The 17324-nt window shown below is 42.4% G+C and overlaps 2 protein-coding genes across 2 annotated transcripts; one reads left to right on the top strand and one right to left on the bottom strand.

Moving 5' to 3' along the window:
- The first annotated feature begins 332 nt into the window (after nt 1–332).
- LOC112279925 (calnexin homolog 1) lies at nt 333–4570 on the top strand. Its single transcript, XM_024514698.3, has 7 exons — nt 333–555; nt 1815–1884; nt 2039–2238; nt 2417–3352; nt 3499–3570; nt 3712–3834; nt 4110–4570. The coding sequence occupies exons 1-7, from the start codon at nt 463–465 to the stop codon at nt 4263–4265; spliced, it is 1650 nt and encodes a 549-aa protein (XP_024370466.1). The 5' UTR covers nt 333–462; the 3' UTR covers nt 4266–4570.
- A 1929-nt stretch (nt 4571–6499) lies between these two features.
- LOC112279926 (calnexin homolog 1) lies at nt 6500–10737 on the bottom strand. Its single transcript, XM_024514699.3, has 7 exons — nt 10515–10737; nt 9186–9255; nt 8832–9031; nt 7718–8653; nt 7500–7571; nt 7236–7358; nt 6500–6960 (listed from the first exon to the last, which is right to left on the bottom strand). The coding sequence occupies exons 1-7, from the start codon at nt 10605–10607 to the stop codon at nt 6805–6807; spliced, it is 1650 nt and encodes a 549-aa protein (XP_024370467.1). The 5' UTR covers nt 10608–10737; the 3' UTR covers nt 6500–6804.
- Between the last annotated feature and the right edge of the window lie 6587 nt (nt 10738–17324).

Genomic DNA, 17324 nt, shown 5'->3' with positions numbered 1-17324 from the left:
GCAGTGAATGTAAATCCATAATCAAAAAACAAATTAAAACTTTGTATACGCCACAAACAAACCCGCGAGACTAACATTCACTAAAATTTCAACAAGGGAGCATTCATTCAAGCTCAATAACTATAACAAATTCGGTATTTCCAGAAAAGACAACAGAAAAGTCTTACTGAACTCGAAACCAGGAGAAAAAATCGAGTAACGAGGGAGAGGGAGGCGATGGGGAGAATCGTCGGGGCGGATGAACGCGGTCGGGCCGGTCCGAGGGGCGTCCGTCCGTCCGTCTCCGCCTCCAAAACCTTGCAAAGGGCTGGCCTGCGGTGCAAAGGCACGATCTGAAACCCCACACACACTCACACTCGCTCACACACAGAGAGAGAGAGAGAGAGAGAGAGCGAGCGAGAGCGCTCTTCTGCGTGCTGGTTGCGACGAAGAAGCTCCTCCGATCGGACGGGCTCTTCCCCGATGCAGGTCATGGCGTCGCGCAGGATGACCGGACTGGGATTGCTGCTGCTGCTTTGCGGGTGCTTTGTTCTCGCCGCTTCGCTCTCTGACACGGTACTCTTCTTCTCTTGCATCCCGCTTCGTTTCGTTCCTCGGGCTGTCGGTTTGGGTTTCGGGGCGGTTCTCCGTGGCATGTCGCGGTCGGGGTTGCGATTCGAGCAGATTGCGTCGCGCGGCGCTGGGAGCTTGTAGCTGTGGACCTTGTTACCTCTCTTGCGCTCTGTCCCCTTTCCCCCGCTTTTTCCCTCTTTTGTGTAACGTTTGGTTCGTTTATGATACTTGGCTCTTGTTCCGAGTGTTGAGTTGTGAATGTGCGACTGATGCGCCGTGCGATAGAGTAATGCGGCATTGCTTTGTGTCGACGAGTCGCGTTGGGCAATAGTTGCACTCGGACGTTGCGTCTTGGTCGCATCGTGAGTGTGTAGTGGCGTTGCGTCGGACCCTGCCGCTTCTTCGAGCGTCCCTCTCGCTCTCCCCTGGCGAGATCCTTCTCAATCCGAATGTTCCCTGCGCCTCTGGGAGGAGCTAGACCCGCCGCTTGCCTTTTGCGCGTGCTGATTTACGATGTTCTCGGTGTCTTTCGTCTCGTATGAGGACGTGTGTCGGCGGTATTTTGTCTTTTCCTGATAGTAGAGAGTGGGTAGTGGTTGGCATCGTGCCCTTGGATTGTGCAGCGCGCGATCCTGATATTCGTATTTTAACCAGTTTGTGTCGATTTGGCGCATGCACCTCCTTGTCAAGTAGCGTCTGTGCGAGGTCTACTACACCATCCGTGAGTTATCGTAGGGATGATTGCAGCTGCGGTGATGGGATTCTGTGGCATTTGGTAATGGGTGAAGTTGTAAGAGCCTGGTGAAATACGATTCCGATCTTGCGTTGAGGCGTGGATAGGTTAGTAGTTGCTGCATTTAGATCCCACGACACCGCGTTTACAGAGATGTGTGCACTTCTTGGTCAGAAGTCATCTTGGTTGAGCTTGTCGAGGTAGCACTGGGGAAGCCAATGCTCGAGTGGGGTAACGGTTTACTTGAGAGAGCTCTGTGGGCGGAGCTGGGGTTTTTCGTTATTCTGGAGCTCTTGAGTGCGTGAACTGTGAGAGCACTGTGTGGAAGTGTTTTTCGCGTCGCATGGTACCGCGGGTTGATGATTTAGCTGCGAATTAGGTTGTTTGAGGGGATGGTTTGTGAATGGGGATTGGTCTTGCCTCTAAATTGAGATCCGCTGTAGGTTGAGGGTTGAGGTGAGAAGTGCAATCGCAGGAGGTGGACAATGCGAAGTGGTTCTAACTTGGAAGGGTTTCATGTATGTGGCAGGTATTCTATGAAAGTTTCGATGAGGACTTCGAAGGTCGTTGGGTGGTGTCTCAGAACAGCGAGTACGGAGGTATTCATCGTCGCGTCCCTTTCCATCTCGATCATTCGGGCATGGGGTTATTATACGGTGTTGGGACATGGCCTGGCGATTTTGTGAGAGCGGTGTGATTGCGTGTGCTTACTGGTGAAGCGTGTGTATTTTTTTTCTTTTCTGTGTGGTTCAGGTACATGGAAGCATGCGAAAAGTGAAGGTCACGATGATTACGGTCTGTTGGTGAGTGAGAAAGCTAAGAAGTACGGTATAGCAGTGGACTTGCCCGAGAAGGTCGATCCCAAGGATGGAGCTCTTGTTCTTCAGTATGATCTGAGACTTCAGAGCGGTCTTGAGTGCGGTGGTGCGTACTTGAAGTTTCTCCAACCTCAGGTGAGGCTCAGGAAAGAGCGTGGTTGGCGTTAAGACTTGTCGAGTTTTGTTGGGCACCTGTGAAACGACCCACGGCATTTTGGTTGTAGTATGTTGTATGCCGATTCAGCACAAGTTTGGTGTATGCCAGTTCATGACGGTGCATCTAACAATGGAGACGGTGTCCTGTCGTTGACAGGAAGCAGGGTGGACGGCCAACGACTTCAACAATGAGTCGCCGTACTCCATAATGTTCGGTCCGGACAAGTGTGGAGCCACCAACAAGGTGCACTTCATCTTCCGACACAAGAACCCAGTGACAGGAAAATACGTGGAGCATCATCTGAAGAACCCCCCTGTTCCCGCAGGAGACAAGTTGTCTCACGTCTACACAGCCATCATCTATCCGAACAACACTCTGAGAATTTTGATCGATGGTGAGGAGAAGAAGACGGCCGATCTGTTATCTGACGAGTTTGAACCAACAGTGATCCCCGCCAAGACGATTGCCGATCCAGAAGACAAGAAGCCTGAGGATTGGGATGACCGCGCCAAGATTTCCGACCCCGATGCCACTAAGCCTGATGACTGGGATGAGGATGCCCCCAGAGAGATCGAAGACGAGGAAGCTGAGAAGCCAGAGGGATGGTTGGATGATGAGCCTGATGAAGTGGACGATCCTGAAGCCGTGAAACCCGAGGATTGGGACGACGAGGAAGATGGCGAATGGGAACCTCCCAAGATCAGTAACCCGAAATGTGAGGAGGCTCCTGGTTGTGGTGAGTGGAAGCGCCCCATGAAGAAGAACCCCGCCTTCAAGGGCAAGTGGAAGGCACCAATGATTGACAACCCAGCTTATCAAGGCATTTGGGCACCTAAGCAGATTCCCAATCCCGAGTACTTTGAGTTAGAGAAGCCCAACTTGGAAGCTGTGGCCGCCATCGGTATTGAGATTTGGACCATGCAAGATGGCATCCTCTTCGACAATATTCTAGTAGCACACGATGAAGCGAACGCTGAAGAGTACAGGAAGAAGACCTGGGAACCAAAACACGCGGTTGAGGAGGAGAAAGAGGCAGCTGAGGCCAAGAAGTCCGAAGATAAACCAGAGAAGGCCGGGTTGGACAGCATCAAGGTTTGTACAGAAACGTTTTCCAGTTGAAGTTTTATGGGAGGTGTGGGAAGTGCCTTTTGGTTGAGATGGTGAGCTTGTGGCATTGAAGTTGATTGCTGCATTGTATGATGACAGTTTTGAGTTGGCCTGTTTTTATGCTAAATCAGGGCAAGGTCTTCGAGGCTCTTAACAAGGTTTCCGAGATTCCATTCCTCGCCAAGTACAAGGAACAGATTGATGTAAGACGTTCAGCCTGTCTACGGTAGTCTGTGCTGTTGTGGCTTTTTTTTTGTTCTGTGGCTCCGGCGTACCCATTTTGCACAGTTTGATTTATTCTTGGATCATGGAGTTCTAAAACGCGCTTTTAATTGTATTGACAGGACGTGCTTGACAAGGCTGAGAAGAATTCGAATGTTACTCTCGGTGTTTTGGCAACCATCCCTGTCCTCCTCGTGACGATGCTGTTGAGCTTTTGCTTTGGAAAGAAGAAGACGCCATCCACCGTACGTGACTACATCGGTTTACTTTGGTCTATGCATGGTCACATATATTGTAGCTGTGCAAGTTTCAGCGCACAAAGCATATTTTTGTAACCTGTTAGAACGTTTGCAGTTGCTGTGGTGCCGGATTTGAAGAGTGCATATGTCCTTCCCTCCTGTGTTCGGTGGTTGCAGGAGGTTAATAGATGACGGGCAGGGGAGCTTTCTGTTTTTGTGATGTGTTTGCTGTCGTTTTTGATTCGGTAGATCTAAGGATGTGTGCATTGCAACCTGTTCAGGGTACAACTGGGGCCACGAAAAAGGAGGATACTGTGACCGCTGATGATGTATCTGGAGCCAAGGAGGAACAAGTAGAGGAAGAAGAGCAAGAGCAGGCTGGGGAGATTGAGAAGGAGGGTGTGAGTGCCCGCCGCAGGCCCCGGAGAGAGACGTAGTTAGGATTTGAACGGAAGTCGGTATTGTTAGGTATGTAATCGCGGCGAGCAGGCTATTCGCCACAATGCCAGGGCGAGGTTAGCTGCTGAGATCCTTGCGGGGGCTCTTGTGCATATGACCATGTGTAGAATTATGTGCACCATGCTCGCACTTGCTGGTACACAAGGGTGTTGTCGGTTGTAGCGCTCGGTTCACAGCAGACTTTTGTGACAGATGGTTAGATCCTTTTAATTTTTTTTAAAAACTTTTTCTCTCATACTTTGTACTTGATTTTTGTTTAGATTAAAGGGAATTAAGCAAAGATTGACTGTGGGTCGCTAAACTTGGTGGTTGGATGTTGATTTAATTCATGAGCATGTCCAAAAATCAATCCGCCATAGTAAATCTATTGTTTTCGATACGAGTTTGAAAAGAATATTCCTCTATTTGGTATGCAGCTTAGGTTGGAATAATTTGTGTCTTTGTCGTTTACACATTCATGTCGGAATATAATTTTGATCATAGATATAATCTGAAAACAATTAAACCAAATGAATACCTTTGAAAAGAAACAATACATGATTAACAATTAAAAGAAAATAATGATAATAAAAAAGAATTATCAAATAAGAAAGTAAACCCAAAAATTTATCTTGGTAACTTACGAGTATCTTGAATAGAAAGAGAGGACAACCTCTGATGAGATTATTAAGAGATTATTGTGAAAAATTAAGTCGCTACAATAATTAATACATTCTGTAGTCTACCACTTAGATCATAGAGGGTTCTAAGGAGAGAAATGGAGATTCACTAGGTGTTGATAAAGGTTCCAACCGCATGGTTCTTGTTGTAGTTGTACAAACTCGTTTTCTATCATATTGTCTTCTTTGATAGCCGTAGTATTCATTTTATAATTGTATCGCTTCTTTGGATAATGTTGAATAATGTGCTTAGATTCTTTCCAATATAAGCATAATCCTTCCTAACGATGATGAGTCTTTTCTTACTTAGTAAGAGGTTTGAAACACATTGCATCAATTTACATATCCTTCACAGCAAAGTCAATTGCTTGATTCAATGTTTGAGGATCAAGTAAGTTGAGCATTGATTTTCTTACCTCACATTACAATCCGTAGAAAAATTGGCTAATAAGTATAGCATCATCTTACTTGATATCAGTTGCAAGTTATCAAAATTGTGAAGAATACAGTATTACTAATTGATTGTCTTGTCACAAAATACGGATCTTGTTGGTTACAACACGAATTGCATCATGTTCTCCATACATGGATCAAATCTTTATTAAAAGAGCCTCCAGATTATCTGATATTGGATGTCATTGTTTAATAAAAAGAAAAAAAATCATGATAATGTTGAACCTGAAAGAAACATACTAATGAATCTAACTTGTGATCCTAGAATTGGATAGCTTTGAGATAGAAGTTCAGTCACAAGTTTTACTTGATTGATAAATCTTCTAAACTTTGATTTGATGCCATCAAACTTCTAGGATAAGGCGATTCTTGGTTCTCTAATAGTGGAAGGGTGTTCCACCATGGAAGAAGGGACATCATTTGGTGCAAATGTTGAAACAGTTCCAATTATTTTTATATCTTCACTTCGTGCTAATTTTCTTGCTCATTATGATCGTAAATTGAGTTGATGCATTGCAAGCATTAACTCCCTCAATTGCTCTTGCATTTGTACCATTGCACTCTTCCTTTCAAAATAAAATGATCCATACAACTTCAACCAATTGAATTCGATAAAACTTGGTCATACTTACTGAAATAGCATAATATGATCTAAGTGGTAGACTACAGAATGTATTAATTATTGTAGCGACTTAATTTTTCACAATAATCTCTTAATAATCTCATCAGAGGTTGTCCTCTCTTTCTATTCAAGATACTCGTAAGTTACCAAGATAAATTTTTGGGTTTACTTTCTTATTTGATAATTCTTTTTTATTATCATTATTTTCTTTTAATTGTTAATCATGTATTGTTTCTTTTCAAAGGTATTCATTTGGTTTAATTGTTTTCAGATTATATCTATGATCAAAATTATATTCCGACATGAATGTGTAAACGACAAAGACACAAATTATTCCAACCTAAGCTGCATACCAAATAGAGGAATATTCTTTTCAAACTCGTATCGAAAACAATAGATTTACTATGGCGGATTGATTTTTGGACATGCTCATGAATTAAATCAACATCCAACCACCAAGTTTAGCGACCCACAGTCAATCTTTGCTTAATTCCCTTTAATCTAAACAAAAATCAAGTACAAAGTATGAGAGAAAAAGTTTTTAAAAAAAATTAAAAGGATCTAACCATCTGTCACAAAAGTCTGCTGTGAACCGAGCGCTACAACCGACAACACCCTTGTGTACCAGCAAGTGCGAGCATGGTGCACATAATTCTACACATGGTCATATGCACAAGAGCCCCCGCAAGGATCTCAGCAGCTAACCTCGCCCTGGCATTGTGGCGAATAGCCTGCTCGCCGCGATTACATACCTAACAATACCGACTTCCGTTCAAATCCTAACTACGTCTCTCTCCGGGGCCTGCGGCGGGCACTCACACCCTCCTTCTCAATCTCCCCAGCCTGCTCTTGCTCTTCTTCCTCTACTTGTTCCTCCTTGGCTCCAGATACATCATCAGCGGTCACAGTATCCTCCTTTTTCGTGGCCCCAGTTGTACCCTGAACAGGTTGCAATGCACACATCCTTAGATCTACCGAATCAAAAACGACAGCAAACACATCACAAAAACAGAAAGCTCCCCTGCCCGTCATCTATTAACCTCCTGCAACCACCGAACACAGGAGGGAAGGACATATGCACTCTTCAAATCCGGCACCACAGCAACTGCAAACGTTCTAACAGGTTACAAAAATATGCTTTGTGCGCTGAAACTTGCACAGCTACAATATATGTGACCATGCATAGACCAAAGTAAACCGATGTAGTCACGTACGGTGGATGGCGTCTTCTTCTTTCCAAAGCAAAAGCTCAACAGCATCGTCACGAGGAGGACAGGGATGGTTGCCAAAACACCGAGAGTAACATTCGAATTCTTCTCAGCCTTGTCAAGCACGTCCTGTCAATACAATTAAAAGCGCGTTTTAGAACTCCATGATCCAAGAATAAATCAAACTGTGCAAAATGGGTACGCCGGAGCCACAGAACAAAAAAAAAGCCACAACAGCACAGACTACCGTAGACAGGCTGAACGTCTTACATCAATCTGTTCCTTGTACTTGGCGAGGAATGGAATCTCGGAAACCTTGTTAAGAGCCTCGAAGACCTTGCCCTGATTTAGCATAAAAACAGGCCAACTCAAAACTGTCATCATACAATGCAGCAATCAACTTCAATGCCACAAGCTCACCATCTCAACCAAAAGGCACTTCCCACACCTCCCATAAAACTTCAACTGGAAAACGTTTCTGTACAAACCTTGATGCTGTCCAACCCGGCCTTCTCTGGTTTATCTTCGGACTTCTTGGCCTCAGCTGCCTCTTTCTCCTCCTCAACCGCGTGTTTTGGTTCCCAGGTCTTCTTCCTGTACTCTTCAGCGTTCGCTTCATCGTGTGCTACTAGAATATTGTCGAAGAGGATGCCATCTTGCATGGTCCAAATCTCAATACCGATGGCGGCCACAGCTTCCAAGTTGGGCTTCTCTAACTCAAAGTACTCGGGATTGGGAATCTGCTTAGGTGCCCAAATGCCTTGATAAGCTGGGTTGTCAATCATTGGTGCCTTCCACTTGCCCTTGAAGGCGGGGTTCTTCTTCATGGGGCGCTTCCACTCACCACAACCAGGAGCCTCCTCACATTTCGGGTTACTGATCTTGGGAGGTTCCCATTCGCCATCTTCCTCGTCGTCCCAATCCTCGGGTTTCACGGCTTCAGGATCGTCCACTTCATCAGGCTCATCATCCAACCATCCCTCTGGCTTCTCAGCTTCCTCGTCTTCGATCTCTCTGGGGGCATCCTCATCCCAGTCATCAGGCTTAGTGGCATCGGGGTCGGAAATCTTGGCGCGGTCATCCCAATCCTCAGGCTTCTTGTCTTCTGGATCGGCAATCGTCTTGGCGGGGATCACTGTTGGTTCAAACTCGTCAGATAACAGATCGGCCGTCTTCTTCTCCTCACCATCGATCAAAATTCTCAGAGTGTTGTTCGGATAGATGATGGCTGTGTAGACGTGAGACAACTTGTCTCCTGCGGGAACAGGGGGGTTCTTCAGATGATGCTCCACGTATTTTCCTGTCACTGGGTTCTTGTGTCGGAAGATGAAGTGCACCTTGTTGGTGGCTCCACACTTGTCCGGACCGAACATTATGGAGTACGGCGACTCATTGTTGAAGTCGTTGGCCGTCCACCCTGCTTCCTGTCAACGACAGGACACCGTCTCCATTGTTAGATGCACCGTCATGAACTGGCATACACCAAACTTGTGCTGAATCGGCATACAACATACTACAACCAAAATGCCGTGGGTCGTTTCACAGGTGCCCAACAAAACTCGACAAGTCTTAACGCCAACCACGCTCTTTCCTGAGCCTCACCTGAGGTTGGAGAAACTTCAAGTACGCACCACCGCACTCAAGACCGCTCTGAAGTCTCAGATCATACTGAAGAACAAGAGCTCCATCCTTGGGATCGACCTTCTCGGGCAAGTCCACTGCTATACCGTACTTCTTAGCTTTCTCACTCACCAACAGACCGTAATCATCGTGACCTTCACTTTTCGCATGCTTCCATGTACCTGAACCACACAGAAAAGAAAAAAAATACACACGCTTCACCAGTAAGCACACGCAATCACACCGCTCTCACAAAATCGCCAGGCCATGTCCCAACACCGTATAATAACCCCATGCCCGAATGATCGAGATGGAAAGGGACGCGACGATGAATACCTCCGTACTCGCTGTTCTGAGACACCACCCAACGACCTTCGAAGTCCTCATCGAAACTTTCATAGAATACCTGCCACATACATGAAACCCTTCCAAGTTAGAACCACTTCGCATTGTCCACCTCCTGCGATTGCACTTCTCACCTCAACCCTCAACCTACAGCGGATCTCAATTTAGAGGCAAGACCAATCCCCATTCACAAACCATCCCCTCAAACAACCTAATTCGCAGCTAAATCATCAACCCGCGGTACCATGCGACGCGAAAAACACTTCCACACAGTGCTCTCACAGTTCACGCACTCAAGAGCTCCAGAATAACGAAAAACCCCAGCTCCGCCCACAGAGCTCTCTCAAGTAAACCGTTACCCCACTCGAGCATTGGCTTCCCCAGTGCTACCTCGACAAGCTCAACCAAGATGACTTCTGACCAAGAAGTGCACACATCTCTGTAAACGCGGTGTCGTGGGATCTAAATGCAGCAACTACTAACCTATCCACGCCTCAACGCAAGATCGGAATCGTATTTCACCAGGCTCTTACAACTTCACCCATTACCAAATGCCACAGAATCCCATCACCGCAGCTGCAATCATCCCTACGATAACTCACGGATGGTGTAGTAGACCTCGCACAGACGCTACTTGACAAGGAGGTGCATGCGCCAAATCGACACAAACTGGTTAAAATACGAATATCAGGATCGCGCGCTGCACAATCCAAGGGCACGATGCCAACCACTACCCACTCTCTACTATCAGGAAAAGACAAAATACCGCCGACACACGTCCTCATACGAGACGAAAGACACCGAGAACATCGTAAATCAGCACGCGCAAAAGGCAAGCGGCGGGTCTAGCTCCTCCCAGAGGCGCAGGGAACATTCGGATTGAGAAGGATCTCGCCAGGGGAGAGCGAGAGGGACGCTCGAAGAAGCGGCAGGGTCCGACGCAACGCCACTACACACTCACGATGCGACCAAGACGCAACGTCCGAGTGCAACTATTGCCCAACGCGACTCGTCGACACAAAGCAATGCCGCATTACTCTATCGCACGGCGCATCAGTCGCACATTCACAACTCAACACTCGGAACAAGAGCCAAGTATCATAAACGAACCAAACGTTACACAAAAGAGGGAAAAAGCGGGGGAAAGGGGACAGAGCGCAAGAGAGGTAACAAGGTCCACAGCTACAAGCTCCCAGCGCCGCGCGACGCAATCTGCTCGAATCGCAACCCCGACCGCGACATGCCACGGAGAACCGCCCCGAAACCCAAACCGACAGCCCGAGGAACGAAACGAAGCGGGATGCAAGAGAAGAAGAGTACCGTGTCAGAGAGCGAAGCGGCGAGAACAAAGCACCCGCAAAGCAGCAGCAGCAATCCCAGTCCGGTCATCCTGCGCGACGCCATGACCTGCATCGGGGAAGAGCCCGTCCGATCGGAGGAGCTTCTTCGTCGCAACCAGCACGCAGAAGAGCGCTCTCGCTCGCTCTCTCTCTCTCTCTCTCTCTCTGTGTGTGAGCGAGTGTGAGTGTGTGTGGGGTTTCAGATCGTGCCTTTGCACCGCAGGCCAGCCCTTTGCAAGGTTTTGGAGGCGGAGACGGACGGACGGACGGACGGACGGACGGACGGACGCCCCTCGGACCGGCCCGACCGCGTTCATCCGCCCCGACGATTCTCCCCATCGCCTCCCTTCCCCTCCTCACTGGATTGTCTTTTGTATATTTACTTTGTTCACAAAGTGGTTATATAATATGGGCACTGTGTTCTGGATGTTTAAAACTGTTTTTAATGCATTTGATTCGTCTGTGTGACAATGAGAGTATTTCTCCAGTCCTGAATGAGAATGTTTTTGGCGATCCATCTAATGTTTTAACTCTGAGAGGCAATTTCTACAGCTTGTTACAAGCGGGCAAGAACTTTCAATGTACATCGCTGTAAGAAGAATCTGGTAGGTGTAATCTAGGAGAATATCCAACTACTTGTCTCGCCAATACGCATTAGGAGATTAATTCCTTACTGATAGTTTCTTTATTTATATAATTATTCCTTTATCATAAAAAATTACGTTACAAGCTTGAACTTGAATTTCGTATGTTGAGTCTTTGAGTGAGTTTTTTAATGAAAAGTTTTATGCTTAAAATTGAATTTTCAAAGGTCGAACTTAATTTGTTTTATTCTACAGATAAAACTGGGTTGTTGTTTTCTCTAACCATCATCTCCCAAGCAGATTTTGCATAATTTTAAAGCATTTGATAGATTATTTTCCTTTCAAACTACTATGACTTTCATTTTGTGTTTTATCCTACAAATGATGTGTACATTGAAACTTCATATCAATATGAATGATATAGTAGAATGTAAAAATCATAGAATCTTTCATATTTTTGGAAATTTTAATATTTAGAGTACATCTTTTATTTAAAGTATCGTGGAATTAGTGTATATATATATATATATATATATATATATACATAAATATAGTAAAACTTATATTCTTTAAAATATTGAACTTTTTTTTCAACTTATCTTTAAGAGGCAAGCATAGTTTAATTGTATGTATTTTTGTTGCAAAGGTCTTCTACATAATAAGGATTGTAAGAAGAAGTTTGATTATAAAGGTGGGTATAATCAAATAAATAAACCATTTAAATAATTCTATATAACTGCATCCTTTTATATTACATAGATGTCTTCATAATAAATCAAGAGTTTTAAAATGTAAAAGATGACTTTATCACAAAACAATGTCATTGAAGATCTTCGAGAGTAAATTTCAACTTTGGTAATTTTACAGCCAAGTTAGTAGTGAAGAATTTGGTAAGAAAAAAATAACTTTTGAAGGACGTTTTAAATGACTAGATTTATATTAATGTGTAAAGTTTATTTATTTTTAATCCAAGGTAATTATTATTGTGTACATACAAGAATCAAATGGGTCTATGATTTGATCACAGCATTCCAAACAATAACTTACATTATGATACTTCTTCAACAATTTGTTGCTTTCTATACTTCTAATAGTATGGCCTGACTTCAAAGAAAATTCTGTTTTCTTTGTTTTATTTATAATCAACAAATATCATTACATTGAGTTGGTAATTCTGAATCTAACAAACTGATCTTTTGTTCAACATACAGTGTGAGGGAAACAAACGTTATTTTGCTCTAATTTTATGGTAGAGATGGTTGTTTGATTATATTTTTGTTTTTTTTGTAGAAAATATTTTAGTATCTAAGATGACCCATTATGTTATAGTCTATTACTTATGTAGATTAGCTTTGCCATCACAAACATTCAATGTTCTCTTTACTATACCTATAGATTATATTTGGTAAACTATTCTTTATCTACGTATCTTAGAAAAGGTCATGTTTTTGGTTTTTAGTTCATAAAAAGAATAATTTTTTTAATTTTTAATTTTTTTTTATATTTACTGAGAAACAAGATCAAATTTGTTCATTAAATTTTGTGAAAATAAGAGCAATTCAAATCAAATCACAATCTGTTAATATTATGCCATGTCATTAATCCTTATGCTATAAGAATCTCAAAGATTTAGAATTAAGTGCAAATTCATTTAGTTATTTATTTATAATTTTGTAATTGTATTATTAACAACTAAATTTAATTGCATTGTTCTTGGTACTTACTTATCATCAGTATAAACTCAGCCTAAATTTGGTTTTAATTCTATTTTTTGCAAAATCTATGATACACATCAAAATGGAAGGATTCAAATAAGTGAAACTATCCAAATTCACAAAAACTAAGGTATTAATGACAAATTTTAAATTATACTGCATAAAATATTAAAAAAATCTTTAATCTCGTAAGATGGTTATGAATAACTAAACATGCATATAATTTGTGTACTCTAAAAACATAAAAAATTGGCAATTATTATAAAATCAACCAGCAAAGTGGTATTTTAAGATGATGATTGTTTTCTTTTAGAGACCTACATAACAAATAAAAACAAGTTTTTATGCTGGAGTCAAACAAGAAAAACAAACAAAGAATGGAAAGACTTAAACAGTCCCTCACATTGGCCAAAATTATACATTTATTTTGTAGAGAAATATATTGACTTGATTTTACAAGAGATATATTCATAGTGGAAAGTAAGAACTAAAGTTTACATGAAATGTTTCTAAAATAATAATAATAATAATAAATAAAGAAAAAAACAACAACAACAACTAGAATTCTTATAGAGTTCATTGGAAATACATGTACACCAATTGAAGTTCACATGAAATGCATAAAAAATATTTCTAACATTAATATGAGTCAAAATCCAGAGGAGCCAAAATTTTATCTTCAATGACCCAATCAAACCGAGGTGACAATCGAGAGCCCAATCCACGTTGGCGCCACGCACCCGAAAAGTATTGCTGATCTGGCAACTAGTAGACCCGGGGAGATGCTGACGTGTACATAAAGTGGTGAACGGGAACCAAGGAGCCGTGAGAACGGGGACCATTTTGAAGTAGTGGTGGTGCAGTCTCATAGTGAAGGAGAGGCAGAGGCGAGAGTGGTGTGAAGCGGACGCAGTGTAATTGCTCGGGAGCAGAATTCGTGCGCTTCGTGAAGGAGCTGAAATGTGTTCGGCTCTACCCCGAGTTGAATGAATCTCTTCTTGTGTAAGAAACTAGCCTGTACTGAAGCTTCAGGCTATTTTTTGATAACCTTCCAGAAGTTTCATATGTAGAATGGAATGATCATGTGGTGAACTGGTTGGTGGAGTAGCGGCTCATGCAATTGTTAGATTTTCGGTTGGGCTTGATCTCGCGCACGCAATGCGAGGTTTTCTCCATGAGTTGGTTTATTTAGAAGATCGTGGAGAAAGAAATAACTCAGAAGTGGCAATATTGATGTTGGAATGTTTGGGGAAGGTTCTGTAGAGTTAGCGTGTCTGTATGTTGTCCAGCATTAAGCTTATTCTTAGGGTGTAGAGAGGGTAATAATAGCCGAGAATTGTTGATTTTTTTTCTTAACTCTGTTTATAATGCCTCATTTTGCGAGACGTAAAATTATTTTGGAGTTTATACTCAAGGAGTGCAACATTCTCGACGTGCAGATGTATAAGTTTCTGCTTGAAAAATTGATGAATTTATCATCCATAGATTTTGCAAGATCTCAGTAAGTGGAAAGTAGAATTTAGTTGCTTGATGGTTGAAGTAACTGTGGTATTGTTGATATTGAGTTTTCGCATTGTGCGCGTGACCATGGAAAGCAGCAAGGAACTGTAAGCTCCACATGGCTTGATGTGTTGAAGACTCTATTTGACAAAAAAGATGCCTCGGTGGAGGTTGCTCATCCATGTCAAGATTTTATGAAATTTGAGATTGATTCGTGAGTGGCAATTGAATAAAATATTGCTTACAATAGAAAAATAATTGAAGAATTCTGATACGATCGTGGTGCTCGACCTCGAATACCCCGGCTAGCGAATACTGCGCGCTTAATCATTCTCAGGGGGACGAGGGATAGAGAGTGAGGGAGAGAGGGAGAGCAGGCAGGAATGGAAATGGCGACCTTAAAGACTTTGTCATTGCTGCCACCGCCAGGATTATCTGACCAACAGCAGATTGTTAGTGCTAGCATTCTTTTGCAAATCGTGATGCTCGGTTTGGCCTTTGTCCTCGGTCACGTACTACGGCGGCGCAAGATTTACAATATCAATTTAACGAGCATATCTCTCCACTTAGGTTGGTGTACACGCCTTCTATCCTACCGAAGTTAACCTGTTCACGTGCTTTTTATTTATTTATTTATTTATTTATTTATTGATGTGGTAATACAATGACGACTTCTTTGAGTCTAGAAAATTTGGCTCTGAAACTCAAGGTACCGCATCAATTATTGTCCTCGTGCGTAATTTCACAGTAAATTGTGCACTCAAGATTTCGATGAATAAAAATTCTCATCTTCAGTGAAATTGTCTCAACATGTAAAAAAATTTCATAAATGTAATGCACTCTCTGACTAAGAGAAGCTTATCAAATCTCGAAATCCTTGCTCTGAAAGTAATACATTTTCAACACATTCGGTTACGTTCTCACAGGAACATGGTTATTTCCAAACATAACGATAAGTCATCATTTTATTACTTGTCATGAATTTTTGAGATCTTGACTCAATTTTATATTTATTGTTAAATTTTAGTGAGTGGATGCAATTTCATGTTATTGTTTGGCTTGGTGGAGGTGGTGCAGTGCACGTTGTCGACTGCATTTGTCCCTGCTGCGTCCTCGGTCCGCAGCTGAAGTGACATACGTTCTCCAAGAAGTGATGTCGATATCTAACGAAATTTGCTTTCTTCTTGTTTTTCAGGATTTTTGTTGGTATTGTTGCGAACCTGTCTAACACTGAAGCACATTGTAGGTATTGTATCTGCTCTTATTCTTCTGCCCTCAAACAAGTATCTTCTTGATGCTGCATGGTTCTCATTTTACGGCGAACGTTTCTGCACCCTTGTTACTGTGATATCGAGACCTGCACAGCTGGTTGTGTTGATGCAGGCAATGGTTTAAGTTACACGATGTGTGTTTTTTTTTTATTTATTTATTTATTTTTCATTTCTACTTCAACCAATTACTTCGAATCCTTCTCTTTCTTGTCTACTTTCTGCACTCTCATAATGGTCTGCTTTTCCATACCATATACGTCTGTGCTCATCTTTCTATAAATTCTTTCGTGGTGGAATTTGATAGGACTAAATTATTACTGTCATGCTACTGGTGCTGCATGGGTGTCTGAAATCTTAACCAAGCATTAGCTGTGGTTCTCGGGCACAAACATGGTTGTTGTCGTTGCCGTAGAGATTTTACTGAAACTGGCTTCAGCCTGCAACCCATACGGATCTATACAATTTTCATCGCATTGATATGACGATATAGACTTCAACAGAGCATCAATGGCAAACAAGCCATCTATTGTTAGACTAATTTCAAGTGTATCAGACATTCTCGTTCATTTTGTTCGTCTTTCATTAACCATTTTCTCCAACTTTGGGGCTATTTGTTTATTAGCAATGCTGGGAACCTTCATTGCATCAATTGTTACAGAGATTTTAGTGTGAGCTGTTACTTCATGTTTTTGCTGCTGCTCCTTTAATTATTATTGTTACTTTTTTGGATGCATGAATAAAATCTGTTTGAAGTTGCATGGTTACATTCTCTGTGTGCTTTGTCTTTGAGAGAGTCCAAGTTCTTGAAGATTTTGCTCTTCGCTCTCTCAGAAAATCCGTCTTTCTTTCTTTTCTTTCAACTTTCCTTGTAGGTACCTGGGTGGGATATTCTATCTGATGTACAAGATGTCGTTCCGTGAGAGCATCATGTATGGAGAACTTTGCTCAGCAACTGACCCTGTCTCGTGTTAGCCATTTTTCAGGTACTAATGTATAATTATCTCAGTTTTGTGTATACAGTTAATAGGAATGTGCTCTTCAGACCATTTTTTGATTCCTGACTAGGTCAAACGACATCTTAGATTCCTGAGAGGATGTTAGACAGACTCATATTTCACCCACGAAAAATTAGTTTCTATTTGGCCCTTGGACTTGTTAGAACATGTTCAGCGAAGCAATCGAAAAATCACTACTTTGTTGCAAATTCTTCTCGTTGAAGTCGTAGATACCATATTTTATGTAGTACGTAATTATTGAGTTTTTCCTGTTTTAAGGAATGTTTTGTTGAAACTGATCAGATGTTATACTCGAGTTCAGGAGTTTGGAACAGATGTCAATCTCTATGCGCTTGTGTTTGGCGAGTCTGTTTTAAAACGAAGCGGTACGTAAATTGACTGTTAGCCATCATGTATTTGGTAATAGTGTTCGCCCGATATCTCGTTGCTATAATTAGGTGTCTTGCTTGTGTTTTTAGGACAGCAGGGCCAGTTTTACCCAGGATTTTGCATATACATGTTATGGTGGTTTGAAAGCTTTTGGTTCATTCCAATCCTGCTGGAATCAAATTTCAATCATACTCTATGTTCTTGTAGGATTGGAAGGGTACAGATTAATTTTAACATACATGAAGTGTGCCGGTTGAGGGTGACGGTGGCAGGTGGCTATCTCGCTACACAGGTTAGCTTTTTTCTTCAAAAGTAAAACATGCTGGAAATTTTCC

Source organism: Physcomitrium patens, chromosome 3 (assembly GCF_059467195.1).
Source record: "Physcomitrium patens ecotype Gransden chromosome 3, ASM5946719v1, whole genome shotgun sequence".
Taxonomy (NCBI): Eukaryota; Viridiplantae; Streptophyta; class Bryopsida; order Funariales; family Funariaceae; genus Physcomitrium; species Physcomitrium patens.
Note: the sequence above shows the minus strand (reverse complement) of the source record. Positions and strands in the feature narration are given on the sequence as shown.

Bases quoted from the DNA above. Each gene is read 5' to 3' on its own strand.
- LOC112279925 (XM_024514698.3), top strand. From the start codon at position 463: ATGCAGGTCATGGCGTCGCGCAGGATGACCGGACTGGGATTGCTGCTG. The intron at 1,885-2,038 runs GTATTCATCGTC...TGTGTGGTTCAG, and splicing joins TCAGAACAGCGAGTACGGAG to GTACATGGAAGCATGCGAAA. The intron at 3,571-3,711 runs GTAAGACGTTCA...TTGTATTGACAG, and splicing joins AGTACAAGGAACAGATTGAT to GACGTGCTTGACAAGGCTGA.
- LOC112279926 (XM_024514699.3), bottom strand. From the start codon at position 10,607: ATGCAGGTCATGGCGTCGCGCAGGATGACCGGACTGGGATTGCTGCTG. The intron at 7,572-7,717 runs GTTTGTACAGAA...ATGCTAAATCAG, and splicing joins CCGGGTTGGACAGCATCAAG to GGCAAGGTCTTCGAGGCTCT. The intron at 7,359-7,499 runs GTAAGACGTTCA...TTGTATTGACAG, and splicing joins AGTACAAGGAACAGATTGAT to GACGTGCTTGACAAGGCTGA.